Source organism: Oncorhynchus kisutch, linkage group LG28 (assembly GCF_002021735.2).
Source record: "Oncorhynchus kisutch isolate 150728-3 linkage group LG28, Okis_V2, whole genome shotgun sequence".
Taxonomy (NCBI): domain Eukaryota; kingdom Metazoa; phylum Chordata; class Actinopteri; order Salmoniformes; family Salmonidae; genus Oncorhynchus; species Oncorhynchus kisutch.
Genome location: NC_034201.2, coordinates 16,382,804 through 16,407,348, shown reverse-complemented (window position 1 = coordinate 16,407,348; position 24,545 = coordinate 16,382,804). Strand labels below are relative to the sequence as shown.

At 41.4% G+C, this 24,545-nt stretch overlaps 1 protein-coding gene across 1 annotated transcript; it reads right to left on the bottom strand.

Moving 5' to 3' along the window:
* Window positions 1–12,232: 12,232 nt before the first annotated feature.
* LOC109872834 (transgelin-2) lies at window positions 12,233–24,256 on the bottom strand. The gene is made up of 5 exons (XM_020464187.2): window positions 24,055–24,256; window positions 13,258–13,445; window positions 12,972–13,143; window positions 12,637–12,739; window positions 12,233–12,523 (listed from the first exon to the last, which is right to left on the bottom strand). The coding sequence occupies exons 2-5, from the start codon at window positions 13,435–13,437 to the stop codon at window positions 12,370–12,372; spliced, it is 609 nt and encodes a 202-aa protein (XP_020319776.1). The 5' UTR covers window positions 13,438–13,445; window positions 24,055–24,256; the 3' UTR covers window positions 12,233–12,369.
* Window positions 24,257–24,545: the final 289 nt, after the last annotated feature.

Genomic DNA, 24,545 nt, shown 5'->3' with positions numbered 1-24,545 from the left:
AGCATAGCGGATGTGTTGTTACCTAACCTTACCACCTGGGGGCGGCCCGTCAGGATGTCCAGGATTCAGTTGCAGAGGGAGGTGTTTAGTCCCAGGGTCCTTAGCTTAGTGATGTGCTTTGAGGGCACTATGGTGTTGAACACTGAGCTGTAGTCAATGAATAGCATTCTCACATAGGTGTTCCTTTTGTCCAGATGGGTAGGGCAGTGTGGAGTGCAATAGAGATCGCATCATCTGTGGATCTGCAAATTGGGATTGGTCTAGGGTTTCTGGGATAATGGTGTTGATGTCAATCAATTAATCACATTTATTTGTAAAGCCCTTTCTACATCAGCCAATGTCACAAAGTACTATACAGAAACCCAGCCTAAAATCCCAAACAGCAAGCAATGCAGATGTAGAAGCACGGTGGCTAGGAAAAACTCCCTAGAAAGGGTGGAACCTAGGAAGAAACCTAGAGAGGAAAAAGGCTCTGAGGGGTAGCCAGTCCTTGGAGATTATACGAGTACATGACCAAGATGTTCAAACATTCATAGATGTCCAGCAGAGTCAAATAATAATAATCACAGTAGTTGTAGAGGGTGCAACAGGTCGGCACCCTATTAAGGGGGCTGAGTTACTGGCTTACTGATGCTCTTCCATGCCGTCCCAAGGAGGGGCGCCAACCCGGACAGGAAGATCACGTCAGTGACTCAACCCACTCAAGTGACGCACCCCTCCTTGGGACGGCATGGAAGAGAACCAGTACAGTGCCTTGCGAAAGTATTCGGCCCCCTTGAACTTTGCGACCTTTTGCCACATTTCAGGCTTCAAACATAAAGATATAAAACTGTATTTTTTTGTGAAGAAAACTTAGGTGGCTCATAGTTCTCACCACAGTCCATAGACTTACAGAGTAATTATGACTTCCGGAGGACATCCTCCAACCTATCAGAGCTCTTGTAGCATGAACTGACATGTTGTCCACCCAATCAAAGCATCAGAGAATGAATCTAGTACTGAAAGCATAAACTACATCTAGCTAGCACTGTGGTGCATAAAGTATGGTGAGTAGTTGGCTCAAAGAGCAAGACAATAGTTGAACAGTTTTGAACATATTCATTTCTTTAAAAATGAAGGATGAGCAAGAGAGAGAAAAAGAGAGAGAAAGAGAGAGAGCTAGCTAGTATATATATATTTTTACTTTCACTTTCACTTAGATAGTGAATGCAGCTACTCAAACACCCAGCTCAAACAGAGAGGGATGCTAGGTTAGCTACAGTGCCTTGCAAAAGTATTCGGCCCCCTTGAACTTTGCGACCTTTTGCCACATTTCAGGCTTCAAACATAAAGATATAAAACTGTATTTTTTTGTGAAGAATCAACAACAAGTGGGACACAATCATGAAGTGGAACGACATTTATTGGATATTTCAAACTTTTATAACAAATCAAAAATTGAAAAATTGGGCGTGCAAAATTATTCAGCCCCTTTACTTTCAGTGCAGCAAACTCTCTCCAGAAGTTCAGTGAGGATCTCTGAATGATCCAATGTTGACCTAAATGACTAATGATGATAAATACAATCCACCTGTGTGTAATCAAGTCTCCATATAAATGCACCTGCACTGTGATAGTCTCAGAGGTCCGTTAAATGCGCAGAGAAGAACAAGGAACACACCAGGCAGGTCCGAGATACTGTTGTGAAGAAGTTTAAAGCCGGATTTGGATACAAAAAGATTTCCCAAGCTTTAAACATCCCAAGGAGCACTGTGCAAGCGATAATATTGAAATGGAAGGAGTATCAGACCACTGCAAATCTACCAAGACCTGGCCGTCCCTCTAAACTTTCAGCTCATACAAGGAGAAGACTGATCAGAGATGCAGCCAAGAGGCCCATGATCACTCTGGATGAACTGCAGAGATCTACAGCTGAGGTGGGAGACTCTGTCCATAGGACAACAATCAGTCGTATATTGCACAAATCTGGCCTTCATGGAAGGGTGGCAAGAAGAAAGCCATTTCTTAAAGATATCCATAAAAAGTGTTGTTTAAAGTTTGCCACAAGCCACCTGGGAGACACACCAAACATGTGGAAGAAGGTGCTCTGGTCAGATGAAACCAAAATTGAACTTTTTGGCAACAATGCAAAACGTTATGTTTGGCGTAAAAGCAACACAGCCCATCACCATGAACACACCATCCCCACTGTCAAACATGGTGGTGGCAGCATCATGGTTTGGGCCTGCTTTTCTTCAGCAGGGACAGGGAAGATGGTTAAAATTGATGGGAAGATGGATGGAGCCAAATACAGGACCATTCTGGAAGAAAACCTGATGGAGTCTGCAAAAGACCTGAGACTGGGACGGAGATTTGTCTTCCAACAAGACAATGATCCAAAACATAAAGCAAAATCTACAATGGAATGGTTCAAAAATAAACATATCCAGGTGTTAGAATGGCCAAGTCAAAGTCCAGACCTGAATCCAATCGAGAATCTGTGAAAAGAACTGAAAACTGCTGTTCACAAATGCTCTCCATCCAACCTCACTGAGCTCGAGCTGTTTTGCAAGGAGGAATGTGAAAAAATTTCAGTCTCTCGATGTGCAAAACTGATAGAGACATACCCCAAGCGACTTACAGCTGTAATCGCAGCAAAAGGTGGCGCTACAAAGTATTAACTTAAGGGGGCTGAATAATTTTGCACGCCCAATTTTTCCATTTTTGATTTGTTAAAAAAGTTTGAAATATCCAATAAATGTCGTTCCACTTCATGATTGTGTCCCACTTGTTGTTGATTCTTCACAAAAAAATACAGTTTTATATCTTTATGTTTGAAGCCTGAAATGTGGCAAAAGGTCGCAAAGTTCAAGGGGGCCGAATACTTTCGCAAGGCACTGTAAGCCAGTGACTCAGCCCCCTTAATAGGGTTAGAGGCAGAGAATCCCAGTGGAGAGGGGAACCGGCCAGGCAGAGACAGCAAGGGTGGTTCATCGCTCCAGAGCCTTTCCGTTCACCTTCACACTCCTGGGCCAGACTACACTCAATCATAGGACCTACTGACATGAGTCTCAAATAAAGACTTAAAGGTCAAGACTGAGTCTGCATCTCTCACATGGATAGACAGACCATTCCATAAAAATGGAGCTCTATAGGAGAAAGCCCTGCCTACAGCTGTTTGCTTGGAAATTCTAGGGACAATAAGGAGGCCTGCATCTTGTGACCGTAGCGTACGTGTAGGTATGTACGGCAGGACCAAATCAGAAAGAATGGTAGGAGCAAGCCCACGTAAGGCTTTGTAGGTTAGCAGTAAAATCTTGAAATCAGCCCTAGCCTTAACAGGAAGTCAGTGTACAGAGGCTAGCACTGGAGTAATATGATAAAAAATGTTGGTTCTAGTCAAGATTCTAGTATACGTGTTTAACACTAACTGAAGTTTATTTAGTGCTTTATCCGGGTAGCCAGAAAGTAGAGCATTGCAGTAGTCTAATCTAGAAGTGACAAAAGCATGGATTAATTTTCTGCATAATTTTGGACAGAAAGTTTCAGATTTTTGCAATGTTACGTAGATGGGGAAAAAGGCTGTCCTTGAAACAGTCTTGGTATGTTTGTCAAAAGAGAGAGTAATGCCAAAGTCCTTCACAGTTTTATTTGAGACAACAGTACAGTACAACCATCAAGATGAATTGTCAGATCCAACAGAAGATCTCTTTGTGTCTTGGGACCTAGAACTAGCATATCTGTTTTGTCCGAGTTTAAAAGTAAAACATTTGCTAACATTATGTCTGAAACACATGCTTCAAGGGAGGGCAATTTTGGGGCTTCACCATGTTTCATCGAAATGTACAGCTGTGTACCGTCCACATAGCAGTTAAAGTTAACATTATGTTTCCGAATGACATCATCAAGAGGTAAAATAATAGTGAACACAATAGCGGTCCTAAAACGGAACCTTGAGGAACACCGAAATGTACAGTTGATTTGTCAGAGGACAAACCACCCACAGAGACAAACTGATATCTTTCCGACAGATACCAGGCCAGAACTTGTCCATGTAGACCAATTTGGGTTTCCAATCTCTCCAAAAGAATGTGGTGATTGATGGTATCAAAAGCAGCACTAAGGTCTAGAAGCATGAGGACAGATGCAGAGCCTTGGTTTGACGCCATTAAAAAGTAATTTACCACCTTCATGAGTGCAGTCTCAGTGCTATGATGGGGTCTAAAACGAGACTGAAGTGTTTCGTATATGTTGTTTGTCTACAGGAAGGCAATGAGGAAGGCATTCCTCTCAACTTTTTCAAAAAGATTTGAGGGGAATGGGAGATTCGAGATAAGGTTTTTATATTTTCTGAATCAAGGTTTGGCTTATTCAAGAGAGGCTTTATTACTGCAACTTTTGGTGAGTATGGTACACATCCGGTGGATAGGGAGGCGTTTATTATGTTCAACATATGAGGGTCAAGCACAAAAGGTAGCTCTTTCAGTAGTTTAGTTGGAATAGGGTCCAGTACGCAGCTTGAAGGGTTCGAGGCCATGACTATTTTCATCAATGTGTCAAGAGATTTAGTATTAAAAAACTTGAGTGTTTCCTTTGATCTTAGGTCCTGGCAGTTTTGTGCAGACTCAGGACAACTGAGCTTTGGACAAATACACAGATTTAAAGAGGAGTCTGTAATTTGCTTTCTAATGAATTTCATGAATTTATCACTGCTGAAGTGAAAGCCATCCTCTCTTGGGGAATGCTGCTTTTTAGTTAGCTTTGCGACAGTATCAAAAATACATTCTTATTCTCTCCGATTAAGTTGGAAAAATGGGATGATTGAGAAGCAGTGAGGGCTCTTTGATACTGCATGGTACTGTCTTTACAAGCTAATCGGAAGACCTCCGGTTTGGTGTAGCTCCATTTCCGTTCCAACTTTCTGGAAGCTTGCTTCAGGGCTCTGGTATTTTCTGTGTACCAGGGAGCTAGTTTCTTATGATAAATGTTTTTTGTTTTTAGGGGTGTGACTGCATCTAGAGTATTACGCAAGGTTAAATTTAGTTCCTCAGTTAGGTAGTTAACTGTTTTTTGTACTCTGACATCTTTGGGTAGGTGGATGGGAGTCTGGAAGGGCATCTAGGAATCTTTGGGGTGTCTGAGAAATTATAGCACAGCTTTTGATGATCCTTGGATGGGGTCTGAGCAGATTATTTGTTGTGATTGCAAACATAATAAAATGTTGGTCTGATAGTCCAGGATTATGGGGAAAAACATTAAGATCCACAATATTTATTCCACGGGACAAAACTAGGTCCAGAGTATGACTGTGACAGTGAGTAGGTCCGGAGACATGTTGGACAAATCCACTGAGTCGATGATGGCTCCGGAAGCCTTTTGGAGTGGGTCTGTGGACTTTTCCATGTGAAAATTAGTAATCCAAAATTATAATATTATCTGCCATGAACATAAGGTCCGATAGGAATTCAGAGAACTCAGTAAGGAATGCTGTATATGGCTCAGGTTCCCGCTTCTTGAAAGCAGCAGCTGACCCTTTAGCTCACAGTGTGGATATTGCCTGCAATCCTTGGCTTCTGGTTGTGGTATGTACGTACAGTCACTGTGGAGATGACTTCATCGATGGACTAATTGATGAAGCCAGTGACTGATGTGATGTACCCCTCAATGCCATCGGAACACATTCCAGTCTGTGCAAGCGAAACAGTCCTGTAGCTTAGCATCTGCCTCATCTGACCACTTTTGAATTGAGTGAGTCACTGGTGCTTCCAGCTTTAGTTTTTGCTGCTAAACAGGATTTAGGAGGATAGAATTATGGTCAGATTTACTAAATGGAGGGTGAGGCAGAGCTTTGTACGCATCTCTGTGTGTGGAGTAAAGGTGGTTTCGAGTTTTTTTCCCCCTCTGGTTGCACATTTAACATACTGGTAGAAATGAGGTAAAATGGATTTAAGTTTCCCTGCATTAAAGTCCCCGGCCACTAGGGGTGCCTTCTCTGGATGAGAGTTTTCCTGTTTGCTCATTGAGAGCGGTCTTAGTGCCAGCATCGATTTGTGGTGGTAAATAGACAGCTACTGTACGTCATTCAGCCACGACTCGGTGAAACATATATTACAGTTTTTAATGTCCCGTTGGTAGGATATACGTGCTCGTAGTTTGTCTATTTTATTATCCAATTATTGTACGTTGGCTAATAGGACTGATGGTAAAGGCAAATTACCCACTCGCCGTCGGATCCTTACAAGGCACCCAGACCTACATCCCCATTATCCCCGTCTCTTTCTCCTTCGAATGACGGGAAGGAGGGCCTTGTCGGGCATATGAAGTAAATCCTTCGTATCCAACTCGTTAATGAAAAAATCTTCGTCCAGTACGAGGTGAGTAATCGCTGTCCTGATATCTAGAAGCTCTTTTTGGTCATACGAGATGGTGGCAGAAACATTATGTACAAAATAAGTCACAAATAACGTGAAAAACACACAATAACACAATTGGTTAGGGGACATATTTGTATTTTTATTTGACCTTTATTTAACTAGGCAAGTCAGTTAAGAACAAATTCTTATTTTCAGTGACGGCCTAGGAACAGTGGGTTAACTGCCTGTTCATAGAAGGTCATCCATCTCCTCCGGCGCCATTATTATTCTATTTTTCAAATCTTCTCTACATCACCTCTACCTTGTCACAACATAACTGAATGGCTCAAATGCATTAAGAAGGAAATAAATTCCACAAATTAACTTTTAACACCTGTTAATTGAAATGCATTCCAGGTGACTACCTAATGAAGCTGGTTGAGAGAATGCCAAGAGTGTGCAAAGGGTGGCTACTTTGAAGAATCTAAAATCTAAAATATATTTAGATTTGTTTGACACTTTTTTGGTTACTACATGGTTCCATATGTTATTTCATAGTTTTGATGTCTTCACTATTATTCTACATTGTAGAAAATAGTACAAATAAAGAAAAACCCTTGAATGAGTAGGTGTGTTCAAACTTTTGACTGGTACTGTACATTTGCCAAATTTAAAAAGAAATTGTGTTGTTTAGAAGGAGTGCAAGGGCAAATTGCATATTTTCATTAGGGAATGCATACTCTGTGAAGTGTGCATGTGCAATAACTACATGCACACTTCACAGAGTATGCGTTCCCTAATGAAAATATGAAAATAATTGCTAGAACGCGCAAATAGGATCTCACTAGCTCGTACTTGGCTCTGCCCACCTCCTTGCTTGTTCTGACCACTATGATTAATTTGCTCCCATTGAAAACGACAGGCTCTGGTCTATATTGAGTTAGTTATAAATATTTTTGGTTAGGCCCTAAAGCTTAAGTTTAAGCACAAGCACTAATGCCAGACAGCCTAAAATAATGCAAGAAAAACCTCAATGTGGCTTACAGATATAAATTGCACAAGAATGATACATTTCTGGATTTGTAAGGTATTGTTTTCTCTGTATTCAACTCTCCCGCCACCTACCCGTCCTTCATCCACACAATATTTAATGACCCTAAAGCCACCCACCCCACGGGTAATATACGCGTTCTGCTGTGATAGGCTAAAAACAAATGCTGATAGTCATCACCAGAGAAAGGAAGGAAGGAGAGGAGGAAGGAAGGAAGGAAGAGATGACTGCTTTGCTTACTGTTGTTTGCTGTTTCCCTGGTGATCAAACCATGTCTGATGATGTCATGGGCTGCGAGGGTGTGTGAGAGTGACACTGATATCGTGGACACTGTCTTTGGCATGATATAAACTTTGTACACTCCACCCAGACGCCTCCCTCTTCAATTACAGTCTTATCCACATACACTTTCAGTTTTCCCACCTTTTTATAATCCTAATAATACCTCATTACAGCTGTACAGGACCCCCGCCTCCATCCCACCTCTACTAATGTCTTCCCAGGCTCCCCACTGCACTGCCCTCCCACTGTGAGGCGGGAGCGTTGAGGTCAGTATAATGATGACATCACAGAGAGAACCAGGAGAACCGACACAATCTTTAAAACGTTGCCACCATTCCGCAGTCAGAGAAAGAGTCAGGACATGTATCTAGCTGTATACAGCCCCACTATTGTTATTTTACTGCTGCTGTTTAATTATTTGTTACTTTTATTTCTTATTTTTTACTTAACACGTATTTTTCTTAAAACTGCATTGTTGGTTAAGGGTTTGTAAGTCAGCATTTCCTGGTAAGGTCTACACCTGTTGTATTTGGTGCATGTGACAAATAAAATAGATTTTGATTTGATTTGACATGATTGGTGTGTTTCTCAATCAGACAGAAAACTGAAACATCTCATATATCCTTTCCGTCACCTCACCTCACTTCACCAGTTAGTTCACACCTACTGTTACTTTCTACCGCAGCTAGAGGGAATAGGTCACACCGCTATATGCCTCACTTTGTTTCTATGGTAAACACGTCAAAACATATTTATGTTCGAGAAAGTGTGTGTACTTTGGCGGAAACATAGACCTCTTCGTCTACTACTAGGGCATAGCATCATATGCTATTCAGAGGTTTAATGGTTTTACAGTGGATCACACTGTGTCCTTTACTGCTATTGTATTAATGGATTATTAGCAGATGTGGTTGACGCCACTGTTTGGCACACAGCTCTGGGACACATACACCTCCTTTCAGGGGAGGCTGCTGAGGGGAGGACGGCTCAAAATAATATCTGGAACGGAGCAAATGGAATGGTATCAAACCATGTGATACCACTCTACTTATTCCACTCCAGCCGTTACCACGAGCCCATCCTCCCCAATTAAGGTGCCAGCAACCTCCTGTGCCTCCCTTTCTACATTGTACCTCATCTCACCTTCTATATTCCCTCCTCTTTTCTAGAACCTCTGAGAACACTGTGAACCTTTCATTTAGATTGGCTGGAGAATAGGGGCAGTATGAAAATGTCCTTTCTTTTTGAACTGAGAGCTGATCCAGTTGGTGTGTGTGTGTCTCCAGCCAGGTCAGAGTTGATATGAGGTTAGCTGATATTGTTTAGCTGGTCAGAGGTGGTAAGACTGTATTCCCAACACTGTGTTACTGTGTGTATACATGCCATCTCTAAGAAATGGAAAGAAAGAATGAGAGGTGCTACCTCTCTCTGACCTCCCCCTGCTGTGATCAGTCTATTTTAGGAAATGTTCTCTGATTCCAGACACTGTACCCCAATGTAGAGAGAGCTATCACTCTTATACATCTCCATTCACTCTCCCTATCTGACACCATGTAGAGAGCTATCACTCTTATACATCTCCATTCACTCTCCCTATCTGACACCATGTAGAGAGAGCTATCACTCTTATACATCTCCATTCACTCTCCCTATCTGATACCATGTAGAGAGCTATCACTCTTATACATCTCCATTCACTCTCCCTATCTGACACCATGTAGAGAGCTATCACTCTTATACATCTCTGTTCACTCTCCCTATCTGACACCATGTAGAGAGAGCTATCAATGTGAGACATCTCCGTTCACTCTCCCTATCTGACACCATGTAGAGAGCTATCACTCTTATATATCTCCATTCACTCTCCATCTCTGACACCATGTAGAGAGCTATCACTCTTATACATCTCTATTCACTCTCCCTATCTGACACCATGTAGAGAGAGCTATCACTCTTATACATCTCCATTCACTCTCCCTATCTGACACCATGTAGAGAGAGCTATCACTCTTATACATCTCCATTCCCTCTCCCTCTCTGACACCATGTAGAGAGCTATCACTCTTATACATCTCTGTTCACTCTCCCTATCTGACACCATGTAGAGAGAGCTATCACTCTTATACATCTCTATACACCATGTAGAGAGCTATCACTCTTATACATCTCCATCCACTCTCCCTATCTGACACCATGTAGAGAGAGCTATCACTCTTATACATCTCCATTCACTCTCCCTATCTGACACCATGTAGAGAGAGCTATCACTCTTATACATCTCCATTCACTCTCCCTATCTGACACCATGTAGAGAGAGCTATCACTCTTATACATCTCCATTCACTCTCCCTATCTGACACCATGTAGAGAGAGCTATCACTCTTATACATCTCTATTCACTCTCCCTATCTGACACCATGTAGAGAGAGCTATCACTCTTATACATCTCCATTCACTCTCCCTATCTGACACCATGTAGAGAGCTATCACTCGTATACATCTCCATTCACTCTCCATATCTGACACCATGTAGAGAGAGCTATCACTCTTATACATCTCCATTCACTCTCCCTATCTGCCACCATGTAGAGAGCTATCACTCGTATACATCTCCATTCACTCTCCATATCTGACACCATGTAGAGAGAGCTATCACTCTTATACATCTCCATTCACTCTCCATATCTGACACCATGTAGAGAGAGCTATCACTCTTATACATCTCCATTCACTCTCCATATCTGACACCATGTATGCCCTAAGTATCCTCATGTTCCCTCTCTTCACCATCTCTTCCATCTCCCTTTCTTTCTCTCCCGGTCTTATCCCACCTAACCTTTCCTGTTCCCAACCTCCTTTTCTCTGTCCCTGGCCTTTCTTCCTAACATCATGCTGAACAGCTTAGTCGGCACTCAAGCTGAACACAGTATAAACAAATCCTTGGCAGGAGAGGGAAGGGTAATACTCCTCCACTGAATCCCTCCCCTCACTCCTGTTGTCCCTCTTCCTCTCTCCCTGCCTCACTGTCAGTTAGAAAATAATCTGTGTGCTGGCAGTCAGGGTTAGTGTGCCCTGTCAGAAAGACTTAGTATCAGCAGTTAAAGAATCCAGCCAGCCGATACCTCTCCCTCCCACCATACTCGTCTGATTTTCATTTTTGTGTAATAGTCTTTCCCTATCACATACCTATATCTCCAGGAGTGGGGAGAAAGGGCCCCGCCGAAGATCCTAGAGTTCTCCTGTAATGACCAACCGGCTGCAGCAGGGTTAGATGGCAAAGAGAGTTGGATTTCATTTAATCTAGGCCTTATCCAATCAAATTGTTTTAGTCACATGTGCCGAATACAACAGGTAGACCTTACAGTGAAATGCTTACTTACGAGCCCCTAAACAGTGCAGTTTCAAAAAATATGGATAAGAGAAAAGTATGTTACTATGCTACATATTAGTTCTGTACTTTCTCATCCGACTGTACAAATAATTTTGAGAGTAGCCTACAGCAACTGTCCTAACCTCAAGGTATATACACCAGTATATAAATAAACCACAAAATCCCAGTCTAACTATACTGAACAAAAATATAAAACGCGACATGTAACAATTTAAGATTTTACCGAGTTAGAGTTCATAAGAAAATCTATCAATTGAAATACATTTGTTAGGCCCTAACCTAATCTATGGCAGAGGCCCAGACAATCAGAATGAGTTTTTCCCCACAAAAGGGCATTATTACAGACAGAAATACTTCTGTCCAGGTGGCTTGTTGCAGACGATCCCACAGGTAAAACCAGATGAGGTCCTGGGCTGACATGGTTACACGTGGTCTATGGTCTTACTGCCAAATTCTTTATAAATAGCATTGGAGGCAGCTTATGGTATAGAAATTATTCAATTCTGGCAACAGCGCTGCTGGACATTCCTGCAGTCAGCATGACAGTTGCACACTCCCTCAAACTTGACATGTGTTGTGACAAAACTGCACATTTTAAAGTGGCCATGTCTCCAGCACAAGGTGCACCTGTGTAATGATCATTGTTTAATCAGCTTCTTTAGATGCCACACCTGTCAGGTGGATGGATTATCTTGACAATGTAGGAATGCTAACAGTGCTGTAAACATGTGCACAAAATGAGAAAGAAGCTTTGAAAATGTAACATTTCTGGAAGCCTTTATTTCAGCTCATGAACCATTGGACCAAAACTTTACAATGTTGAGTTTATATTTTTCATTATAGTCATCGTGCAGTGTAGATCTTTGGTATCAATGCATTGTAAAGAATGAGAACAATTTTCAAATTAAACTGAACTTTATTTCAGAATCAACATACAAGAATTACAGAGCTCTTGAAAGGTGGCCTAACATCTTTATTATTGACAGCCTCTTTCCCAGTACAAACCCAACATTTAGACTTACTACCATCAGAGTGCCGTTTTAAAAGCAGAATCTAAATGAAATGTCTGTTTCTTTCTTAAGTAGCCATGTCTAGTCGACAGTCAATAAAACATGATTTTACAGACTTTGGTCACTAGGTTTGAGTGTAGGAGTATGTTTTATAGTCCCTGTTTTAGTCCAGTTTGGTCTTACATTTTTTTTTTTTTTTTTTTTAGTCTCTCCTGTTTGAGTTAGAGAGCTTCTGTCTTCAGTGACTGGCCCAGAGAGGGAGGAATGTACTGAGGTGTGGGGTGACAGGGCATTGTCATAGTTTTAGGGGTTGTTGTTTAGGATCTGCCTGGGTCGCCCATACCCTGTCATGCCAGCCTGAGACGCCCCCTTATTGGTGCCCATCTGCAGGCCGATGACGCTCTTGCCTTCATTCAGCTGGTCCTCTGAGAAATCACGTCTGTTCTCCATCGATTTCCTGCAGACAGAAACCGTCATGTACACCACACTACATTTATAGTCCCTGTTCATGTAAGCAAACGTTTCCCTTTGAGATCAGTTTAATGACAGGACAAGGAGGTTCTGACTCACTTATGGAACCAGTTGGGGTCGCCACGGTAAGTCCCATCGTCCCTGGTGACAGCCAGGTTTCCCAGGGCCATCAGGGTCCTCTGGACAGCAGCCAGGTCTTTCCCTGCAGGCATGAATACACAGTAGACATTAATACACTTTAGTAAGAGGGAATGCCACTACTGTGCAGCATATTCTATGAAACAATGAATGTAGCTCCTTTAGACATGGTGAATAAGCAGCAATAGTATTTTAAATGCTCTGTAGAGCAGCTAGTTGAACTGAGGATAGACGTGATGTGTATTTGGTGTAATGTGGGAGGGTACAGCTGACGGCAGCTGGCTGGATGTACATACCCTCCCAGAGGTCGACTGTCTGGAACATGTCGGTCTTGGTGATGCCGTACTTCTCAGCCGCGTTGAGGAACTGGGAGATCTGCTCCATCTGTTTGAAGGCCATGCCTGAGCTCTGGATCTTCCTGATGGGCTTGTTCCCACTGGACAGGCTGTTTATCAGCTCACACAGCACCTGGAGAGGGAGAGACAGGGAGAGGGTATTCACTACCTGTGCAAGACTGGTAGACAAATTAAAGCAGACAGCTACCTCCACCCCTCCCACAAGGTATGAGAAAGAAGCACTCACACATCCGTCCTTGAGCCAGTTCTGCCAACCAGTCTTGCCTGCCTCAGGTTGGCCCACTCCAGCTCCACACTGGGCGATGATCCACTCGGTCAGCCTCTCCTCCAGATCCTGGTCATACTTCTTATCGATCTTACTCTGCACCTCACGGCTCAGACCGTAGGAGGGACCTTTGTTTGCCATGACTGTTCCTGCAAGGAGAGAGATTGTTTCAGATAGGGCAGGCAAACATTGGTGCGTTCTCTTTGTTGTAGGTGGTATTGACAATTCCATACACTTGAATTCCATAGAAGCTAACATAAGGTAAAGACGAAGTATCTCAGTGTAAAAGAATTGGCCTTACTCTAACCCATAGCGGTAAGATTTATTAGGATCCCTATTAGCTGCTGCTTACTTACTGGGGTCCAAACAATCACAACAGCCTACATAATATACACATATATACATCAGACAAGATATTACTCCTTAAACAGCTTTAAAGATTGAATAACTGTTCAAAGGTATCATATTTCAACACAATAAGAATGTTCTTAACTGACTTGCCTAGTTAAATAAAGGTCAAATATATTTTTTAAACCATTAAACATGCTTTCCAGAGCGAGGTAAAACCCTAATGCATCGGCAGATTAAAAACCATGGCTCACCTGGGTTACAATACAACCTAGTGAAAACAATTTGGGCACACCTATTTAAATAGCAGGTGACCTAATTACCAGGGATGAAATCAGCTGTGTCAGTTAGCCCCATCATTACTGCTTAGCCATTATAAATAAAGAAATGATTAAACACATGACCACAATTTGCTGTAGAGGTTTGATATGGTGCACAAGTAAACGTAGAACTGTGGAAGTGACTGACTGAATAAATACATACACAAAACACAACTTGATCTTAAATAAATAACTTGACAAAATATATATACTTTGCGTAAATATGATAAACCAGAAATGTCTGTAGGTGAGGAGCAACTTCCTCCCATAGAGAATTCCATGAATACTGTGATAGGTTGTCTATATGTGGAACAGTGGCAGTGTAACTATTTTTGGTTTTGTCTTGGCTCAACAGGGACACTTAATAGATGGAACAGGACTCACATTCATGTCCCTGGCCTGCCGACACCCTCAAAACTGGCCCTGAGCCAAAACAAATAGGTCTGTAATCACAGTCTGATGATCTCTTTCTCTGTCTGTGTGTGTGTATGTGTGCAGATATATTTGTCAGGCCCTCTGATCTGATCTGGAGTTCAGAACTTAAAACAGAGACCCTAAATGCCTACCAACTTGAAGACTACTATGCTAGAGGGGCACATAGTATTGGGGTCTCCCGAGTGGCGCAGCGGTCTAAGGCACTGCATCTCAGTGCTAGAGGCGTCACCACAGACTCTGGTTCGATCCTGGGCTGTATCTCAACCGGCCGTGATCGGGAGTCCTATAGAGCGGCACACAATTGGCCCAGCGTCGTCTGAGTTAGGGGAGGGTTTGGCTGGGGTAGGCCGTCATTGTGAATAAGGATTTGTTCTTAACTGATTTTACCAGGTTAAATTAAAAAAATAAAAAAATAAACATGGCCATAGTACAGACCACAAGATGGAGACTTCAAATCTAGACCTAATTCTTGGACTGTAGAATCAAAAATTCTCAGCTCCTGTGATGGTATCTTGAATCATTACTATCACTGAACATCTCAGAGTTGAGGGTCAAAGGTTAATGTCATCTCTCTGTGAGCCTGCTGCTCTCATAGGCTCCTAGTTGCTTCCTGTCCTCCCCGGCCACACCCTGCTGTCTACATCCTGTTTGGCTTAGTCCTCCCAGCTGGCTCTCCTCTGTCACTTCCTTCCTTTCTCACTGGGGTAGTTTTTACAGTTAACCTTCATAGACATACTCACTCTGATATGTGTTTTGATTCTTCTGTGTATTAGTGCCCAACAAAGGACACTGGCAAACGGCAAACCCTATGCCCCAGTCAATACTATGCAACGTCTGTAAATGCACAGAGTACAATGCTAGCTAGATGAGATTGTTAGGCTAAATGTCTACATCCGCAATTACCGCAATTACCTTATGAGGCATACTGAATATTCCCTCTGAACAGGACATTGTTCAAAGGATGACTCATGTTGCTGAATGGTGAGTAAAACATATGAGATATTAGTAAGAGATATTATCACGAGCAGCTAGAATTAACAGCAACATCCTCCCCTCTCCTCTTTACCTGCCTGTAAAGTAAACATTCAGGTATCAGTTATCAAGCCACATTGATTCATGCTATCACAATAGTATTCAATCAGGTCTTGTGGCTGTATAGCAGTGGAGGCTGCTAAGAGGGGGACGGTTCATAAGAATGGCTAGAATGGATCAAATGGAAAGGCGAACACATACAATATAAACCACGTGTTTGATACCATTCCACTCATTCCGCTCCAGCCATTACCACAAGCACGTCCTCCCCAATTAAGGTGCCACCAACCTCCTGTGCTGTATAGGGGTATCAACGTGCAAAAGAAAAGGACAAGCAATTTAATAATGGCTTAATACTGTGTTTGGAAAGGAGGTGGAGACACTGCTTGAGTGCATATGTCAATGTCAGTGTGTATGTGTAGGAGCATAGTTGTATTTGAAGACAGGCCCAATATGACACTGTAGCATGCAGGTACACGTCTGTTTTTTTCACAGAGCTTGTAAGTGATGTTTGAAACAGCACTGGCAAACCAGACTACAGTGAAACTGGAGAGCACATTCTCTTCCTTAAGCACCTCAATGCTCTGCTTCCTGTTTTTGTGCAGAGTGAGAGAAACATCTGTGAGAGATCCTCTATGATCTCTCTGGCCTTAGCAACGACACACACACACACACACACACACACACACACACACACACACACACACACACACACACACACACACACACACACACACACAAAGATTGATTGTGTCTAAAATATAATCCAAGACAGAATTTCAGATTGGCCATGCTTGCATTTTATTTGTGCAATCCATTGTGTTAATAATTCTGTTTTGGCCGGGCCACAACTATCTTGATTCTTTCACAAGAGGTTTGTAAGTATTTCTCAATATGAGTGGTTGCATGCACTACCGTACTGTTTGTGACAGTTGTTAGCATTTATTGATGTTGGTCAGCTCTAACACAGAGAAAGCATTACTTCCCAATCCTAATTCACTAGCTGTCATCCAGTAGCTAATGACTCCCAGACCAGAGCTATAAGAGCTAATAGTTCCATGTCAGTGTCTCTCCGCACCCAGAGAAAAGCAGAGCAGTGTAGGGTTATTACTACATATGTTATATGGGATGTAGAGGAAGGTCCTGTTGTTCTCTTATCTGTCCGACTAGTTATGTCACAACCAGAGTTTGTAACAGGATGTGACACTCACATTAGTATGATATGTTACGTTTGGTCTGGTTACATAAGACGAAAGGTTACTTAAAGCTGTAATATGTCACTTTTGGGGCGATATGAGTTATAGATCTGTCATTCTCATTGAAAACAAGTCTAAGAAGCGGTAGATTGGTTCTATGTGCTCTATTTCTATGCTTCCCGTTTTCTAGTTTATTTTTGCATCTTTTACTTTTGGTTTTGTACACGAGCTTCAAACAGCTGAAAATACTATATTTTCGGTTAAGGAAAAGATATTTCACAGCTGTTTAGATAGTACATCTTGAAGACACAAACAAGAGTAGGGTGGATGGTCAGGGTCTATATATATTTTTTTACAAATGAAGGCATATATATTGTATATATGTACATTTTTCTAAACATTTTCCATCCTAAACATTTGGAATAAGCAAAGGCTTTGAATTCTGGTCAAACAGATGGAAAAGTGATCTTAGAAAACATTTAGTATAATTTTTTAAGGTATTAGAAATACATCTAAGCACAATAATGTTGATGTAAAGACTCCTGCAAACTAATACCAACAATTATATTTAGTTTTGCTGAATTTCTTGCCCTTCTGTATGTAATTTTAAGAAATATTGCCTAATGTCTTGTCATTCTGTTACCAAAAACCCAGATATATTTCGAATGTTTTCTCATTTCTCTCCCTCGTGATGGGGGAGGGTAATGAAATTAAACAGAATTAACAAGTATAGGTCGACCTACTAAATCATTAGTGTTTTGACTGATAACATTTGGTTTCGAATTTATTAAGTGATTAAAACACATCATTCTGTTACCAAATCAAACATCAGTAACAGAATGACTGCAACTTAAATGGCTACAAGGGAAGTTCATTACTGTCCTCCCTTCCACTGGCATACTGTTACGTTCAGCTCATAACTGTTTTCTGTCTCTTTCTGTCGTCTGGTGGTCAAAGCAAGAGAGTGAAAACAGTCTGGACAACCGCTCCCTCTTTCCTTTTCTGCAGTTAACATCACCTCTCCTGGCTCTTACTGACACCTACCCATGAGCCCCCTCTCTTTCCATTTACTGTAACCAGCCCTCACTGTAATCACCCTCTCAGCACCGACCAACACCAGGTGTCTTTGGAAGTTGGAAAGTGCTAGTTAAAATTTGGTCAGTCCAAATCTGAACCAATCTGTTTCACAAGTTTGGACAGTACAGTACAGTAGAGCACACTAGAGTAGAGTGCAGTATAATTGACTGTGTTGTAGTGTACTGTACTATGCTTTGCTGTGCTGTACTGTGATGTCCAAACTTGTGAAACATAGATGTCTATGATTGGTACAGGTTGGGTCTTGCTTGGGGGCGGAGCTCATTAGAATAATAGGCAGTGTGTAGAATAATACCCAAACATGCAACAGATTATTTGACATGTTTCTACCTTTGTGTACTTATTCAGCCACCTAAAGCCATACTGTTCACTCTGCTACCGCCTAGCAAACAGTACCGGAGCATCGGCTTTCAGATCAACAGAGATAGCTTCTAACCCAAGCCATAAGAATGCTAAATAGACATACAACTGCTAAATGCAGTGGCTTCAGAAAGTATTCAGACCCCTTGACTTATTCCACATTCTTGTGTTATAGCCTGAGTTCAAAATAGATTCAATATTTTTAATCTCACTCATCTACACACAATACCCCATAATGACAAAGTGGAAACCTGATGTAAACCAAATGGATTGAACATGAAATTCAGAAATATCTCATTTACATAAATATTTACACACCTGAGTCAATACTTTGAAGAGGCACTTTTGGCAGCTGTGAGTCTTTCTGGGTCAGTCTCTTAGAGCTTTCTACATCTGTATCTTTGTAGGGACTGGGTGTATTGATACACCATCCAAAGTGTCATTAATAACTTCACCATGCTTAAAAGGATATTCAATGTCTGTTTTTTTTATCCATCTACCAATAGGGGACCTTCTATGCGAGGCATTGGAAAACCTCTCTGGTCTTTGTGGTTGAATCTGTGTTTGAAATTCACTGCTCGACTGAGGGACCTTGCATATAATTGTATGTGTGGGGTACAGAGATGAGGTAGTCATTCAACAATCATGTTAAACACCATTATTGCACATAGAGTCCATGCAACTTATTCTGTGACTTGTTAAGCAAATGTATACTCCTGAGCTTAGTTAGGCATGCCATAACAAAGGGGTTGAATATTTATTGACTCGAGACCATTCATCTTTTCATTTTTAATGAATTTAAAACCATTTTCTAAAAACATAATTAAAAACATAAAAACACAATACTTTAACATTATTGCATGTGGGCCAGTGACAAAAACATCTCAATGTAATCTATTTTAAATTCATGCTGTAACACAACAAAATGTGGAGCAAGTCAAGGGATATGAATACTTTAGGAAGGCACTGTAGTTAATTAAATGGTGACCCACTCACAAGACTGCACACTCACAAGACTATATATACCCCCTATACAGTATACACACTCACTCACACACAAAAACCACACACATTCACATACTGTACACTACATACGGACAGACACGAATACCGACACATGCAAACACACAAATACACACTTTCACACTCATCATATGCTGCTGCTGATCTGTTCTTTATTCTTACTTACTATAATTATCTATCCTGATGCCTAGTCACGTTACCCTGCCTTTATGTACATATCTACCTCAAATACCTTATTATTATCTATCCTGATGCCTAGTCACGTTACCCTGCCTTTAAGTACATATCTACCTCAAATACCTTATTCTTATCTATCCTGATGCCTAGTCACTTTACCCTGCCTTTATGTACATATCTACCTCAAATACCTCGTACCCCTGCACATCGATCTGGTACTGGTACTCCCTGTATATAGCTTCAATCTTGTGTATTGTATTCCTCTTATTTATTTATTTTTTACTATGCATCATGGGAAGGGCTCGTCATCAAGCATTTCATGGTACAGTCTGCACCCGTTGTGTTCGGCGCATGTGATAAATAACATTTGATTTGATTCAGGATACATCACCATGAAGACAATGACATTCATAATTATGCATCTCTGTATAGTACAGATCAGGGACCCATGATGTCATTCTGTTAACGGGTGTTTATCCACTTCACCTACAGTAGTTCAATAACCAGAATAGATTTTTTCTCAAATTCAAGGTGTCGTATCATAGCTGACACCCAATTCTGTCTGCAGACATCTTTGAATCTTAATTCAGAGTAGATATTTAACAGAGTTTTGGGAAAATGTGATAACATAAAAAAACTGAGGGAGATTTTACCGTCACTCTGTTACCAAACTGTACTGTTCTTTGAGCAGATGTGTTTTTGTAAGATTTTCTGTGGAAATTGTTAAAAGTAGTCCTTTTGCATAGAGTTGTATGGTTTGTTTAACTTTGCAATCAATGGTTTTTGTTTGGCATACATTTAAAGGGAAAAGTCAGAGTCTCCACATCATTCTCTTACCATGGAATTGCCCAACAACAACTCTTGTAAATATCATCATAAATACCCGATTCTGCTCTAACCAATCTGAAGGGCTGTTTCTCAATCTGATGATCTGCCTCAGAGCACTGTTGTAGCATGCCCAGAGAGGATCCGCCTTCAGCTCAGTACAGAGTAGTGATGGACATTCCGAGTATTTTCAGTGAGCCGGCTCATTTGTCTCCGTTCAAAAAGAGACGTTAATTTGCCTCCTAACCGGGTTTCGTTCAGTAGCACTTAAACGTGTACCTGAAACCATGAAAAAAACTGCAAATGTAAAGCCTACATAGATGCCTGCCATTATTTCAGGTCGTGACGTGAGTTCATATACATTTTTACCTGACCAAATTATTAGATGGCCTACCATTCTTTTTACACACTCCAAAAATGTGTTTGGACAAAAATGTGTTATCTGCAGATAATCGTTATCTGGACCTCAAAAAGCTGTAGTAACAGAATGCAAATCAGGGAGCCAAATGAACGACTTTTCATGTAATTCAGTTCCCGACGTTCAAAAAGAACTGTTTGTTTGCGATTGACGCATCACTAGTACAGACACACATCACTGGCTGGATCAGGCCTTCTCAACATGGAGGCTCTTGATTGGCTGATGAGGACTGTTATGGGTTAATGGCAGGGGCAGTTAGATTACTACAGATACCCCTAACCTTCCCAAACCTCACTCAAACCTTATAGAAAGTTTCTAACAGGTTCTATAAACTGTGTGAAAAGCCTTGGGTTAAACCTGTGTGCTGTGTCAAAGAACCGCAATACATCCATGTGTGATTGAGAGTTCATAAATCTGTTTACTGCACTTTTCCCCAGGAAGGGAAAAGAGGAAGGAGAGGAGGGCTGCTAGCATAGTCTGCTATTGTATATGCATGGAGTGGGAGGGGGGGGGGGCAGGATAGAGCTGTTGGCTCCTGACAAGGCCCTCTGCTACAGGCTCAGACCAGGCTTCTCAAAACAACAGTCTGCCCTTACTCAGCCTGTAAAGCCATTTGTACCTCCTATTACCCAATATGTGCTCTGTGTCCTCATTCAAACATGGCTCAACCATTGCTGTTACAGGTGACTTTATTACAGGGATGTGAAACAGAGTGTGAAAGCTACTCGGGTCACTGCACAAAAGATCCATCCTTCAATGTTTCCAAAGCAACTTGTAAATGTCATGTCACAGTGTTTTCAGGGAATACACTTAAACATCCCTCACATATAAGGTTTGACTCCCACACCACAGCTACACTAATCTAGTCTGGTACCGGCAGATAGACAGGGAATGAAGAGGAACCATGTATTACACAACACTCTCTGACCGCACGTTGAGATAGATAGATAGCCATTTCTCCATCTCAAAGATACAGTACATACATCATGAGAAAGAAAGCCCCTATATCATTCCATTTGTCTTGCATGGAGCTGCCCGTTTTAAAAAGGGGTGTAGCTAGTATGTCTCCCGTGATACAAGTCAGTATTCGACGTTGGGAGATGACGTGGAAACCGGCCACTCGGGGCAACAGTGAGCGTTGTTACCTTCAAGTAGATTTTGGTTTAGCTAGGGTGTTGTCAGCATCTGCTTCTGAATCCAAAGGTTGGAAGTTTGAATCCGGCGTTTTGAGATTTTTGTTCTAAACCTATCCCAAACCTTAACGCTTACCTTAACCATTCGGAGTTAATGCCTAACCTTAAGATTTCTGAGTTAATGCCTAAACTTAACCTTAAACACTTCGAAAACACTTCGGAACCTTAAACACTTCGAGCTAGTTGAATGTGTGTGAGAGTGCTGAGAGCAGGACTTGATAAGAAGCAGGATCTGATGATGCAGGATCTGATAGTGAACAGGATCCATCTGATAGAGCCTCTCTGGGCAGAGTGAAGAGAGACTTTTGTACGCGTGAACTGAGGACAATTCCATGGTAACAAATTGATGCTTACACTCACATTTTTCACTGTAAAATGTATGCCAAACAAAAACCAATGCTTGCAAAGTTAAACAAAACATACAACTGTATGCACAAAGGCCTCTTTTAACAATTTTCACAGAAAATTTTACAAAAACACATTTACTTGTAGAACAGATGCAAAGTTTGGTAACAGAATGATGGCACTAACAGCACAAACCTTCATTATTTTACCAAACTTTGCATCTGCATAAGTACTAAAAGTTAAATAAAAAGTGAAAAAAAAGTGAAAAATCTAAGTCACAGCATCATTCTGTTATTGTGGAATTAATTAATTAATTAGATACATGCCATGCAGAGACGGCATGAGAGAGGGCAGGATGTGTGTGAGTCAGGGAAGACCATCTTCCTCAGTGAATTTCATAAAAATAATAATATTGAAACATTTAAAAAGTTATAATTTTTAGATAAAACTATGCTAAATATATTCACATCACCAAATAATGGATTAAAACAGCACTCTGTAGGGTAGCACCATGGTGTAGCCGGAGGACAGCTAGCTTCCGTCCTCCTCTGGGTACATTGACTTCAATACAAAACCTAGGAGGCTCATGGTTCTCACGCCTTCCATAGACTTACACAGAAATTATCAAGGGGACGTCCTCAAGGTGACGTCCTCCAACCTATCAGATCTCTTGCAGCATGAACTGACATGTTGTCCACCCGATCAAAGGATCAGCGAATTAATCTAGTACTGAAAGCATAAGCTACAGCTAGCTAGCACTGCAGTGCATAACATGTGGCGAGTAGTTGACTCAAAGAGAGAGAAAGACAATAGTTGAACAGTTTTGAACAACTTAATGTCTTCAAAAATGAAGGAGACTTTCACTTACTTCGCTGGCATATGCAGCTAGCTAGTTTATCCTACTCAAACACCCGGCTCAAACAGAGGGATGTTATGTTAGCTAAATGGCTATGACTATCCAACACAACATTGGGACTCTTCCAAGTCAAGGGAAACTTTTGGTTTTACTAGTTTATGGCCCGCTGGTGTAACTGCTTACCGACTGTACTGCATGATTGTAGTGGGTTTACTAACTCATTAGTTCTATTAGCTATGTTGACTATGATTTTACTTTAGCTAATATGGTGACAACGATGAAGGCTGTGTGTAGCGGTTATGAGATGGTTTGTCTTGGAAAGGTTTTTTCACCTGGTCACATTCATTGAAGTCCACAGGTGAAGGGGAAAAGGTGAGAGGAGGAGCGCGCATAGATGTGAGAAGGAATACAACGTGGCTGCCATGAAAGTGATCTGTGCTTACATGTGATCAGGGGTGTATTCATTCCGCTGATTCTGTTGAAAAAAAAATCTAAATGGAAGCAAACGGAAAAAAACGAGGATAAACATACCTGAAATTGTCCAATAGAAACTCTTGTTTGCAACTGTTGGACTAATGGCTAGATGCAGGCCAGAGTGTACAAGGCAGTATTGAATGTGTCAATGTCTGTCACCTCAAATTTTTCTCTCGACCTGTTGTATGTTGTAAACTTTCATTCATAAGCTAGGTTGTAGCAACCTCGTGATGGAATTAGGGAAAAGTTTAGTATCATGTAGTACCCTAAAATAATCAATGGTACATTGAGCTGGGTGAATGGAATATGAATGACAGTCATCCAATATGCTGTAATAGAAATAAGGCCATACTCATTATTATTTTGAGTACAGCACCGACCGCCACTGGTGTGTGTGTGTGTGTGTGTGTTTAGAGGCTGAATATAAAAAGATGAAGGTGTACCCCATGTGAGTATGTCTACAGCCTTTTCGCCCTCTCTCTCATCCATGTAATCCTAAAATAAACTGTCCAAAACTATAGAACGCTGTCAGTAGCAACTTATCAAGCATGCTAGAGAAAGTACTAGACACCATTTTGACAATGTCTGTCTGATACACCAGGAAATGTAACAGTATGAATAAGAGACAAATGTGTTAAGAAGGAGCCAGGTATGTACTTACAGTGTTTAGTTGGGAGCAGCTTTAGTTGTTCAGATGCGTGCAAGTGGCTTTGGGCCTGTGTTTCTGTGAGCTGGTGTAAAATAGTTCCTCTCGTCTCCTTTACAACAGAGTACAGAGTCTGCTCTCAGGGAGTGCCGGCTTAAAAAGAACAAACACGTTTGTCTTAAATGACTTCACCACATTCAAGAGAAAAAGCGAGTGAGAGAGAAAGAGGGGAGGAGGGGACAGAAGGGGAGGAGGAAACCACAACCTTAAAAGGATATGGACTTTTTTTTCTCTAGATTTTTCTATGAGCTTCTAGTCCTCTTATTTCATTCTATGACACATCTTTTTATTTTCTCTCTCTTTTCACCCCTGTAAGTGTACCTCCTTATTTGGGAGAAGGACGGGGAGTGAGAGGGCCGCTGCCAAAGGGGTTGGTTTGGTCAGCTTGAGGAATTCTCCAAATATCTCCATCTACCACTTTGTCTAGAGAACAGACGGAGGGAGGG

What these genes read in the sequence shown, in the direction of transcription:
- LOC109872834 (XM_020464187.2), bottom strand. Translation starts at nt 13,437, where the DNA reads ATGGCAAACAAAGGTCCCTCCTACGGTCTGAGCCGTGAGGTGCAGAGT. An exon ending in ACTGGCTCAAGGACGGATGT is followed by an intron (nt 13,144 to 13,257) that starts GTGAGTGCTTCT and finishes CTCCCTCTCCAG; the next exon opens with GTGCTGTGTGAGCTGATAAA. An exon ending in GACAGTCGACCTCTGGGAGG is followed by an intron (nt 12,740 to 12,971) that starts GTATGTACATCC and finishes TCATGCCTGCAG; the next exon opens with GGAAAGACCTGGCTGCTGTC.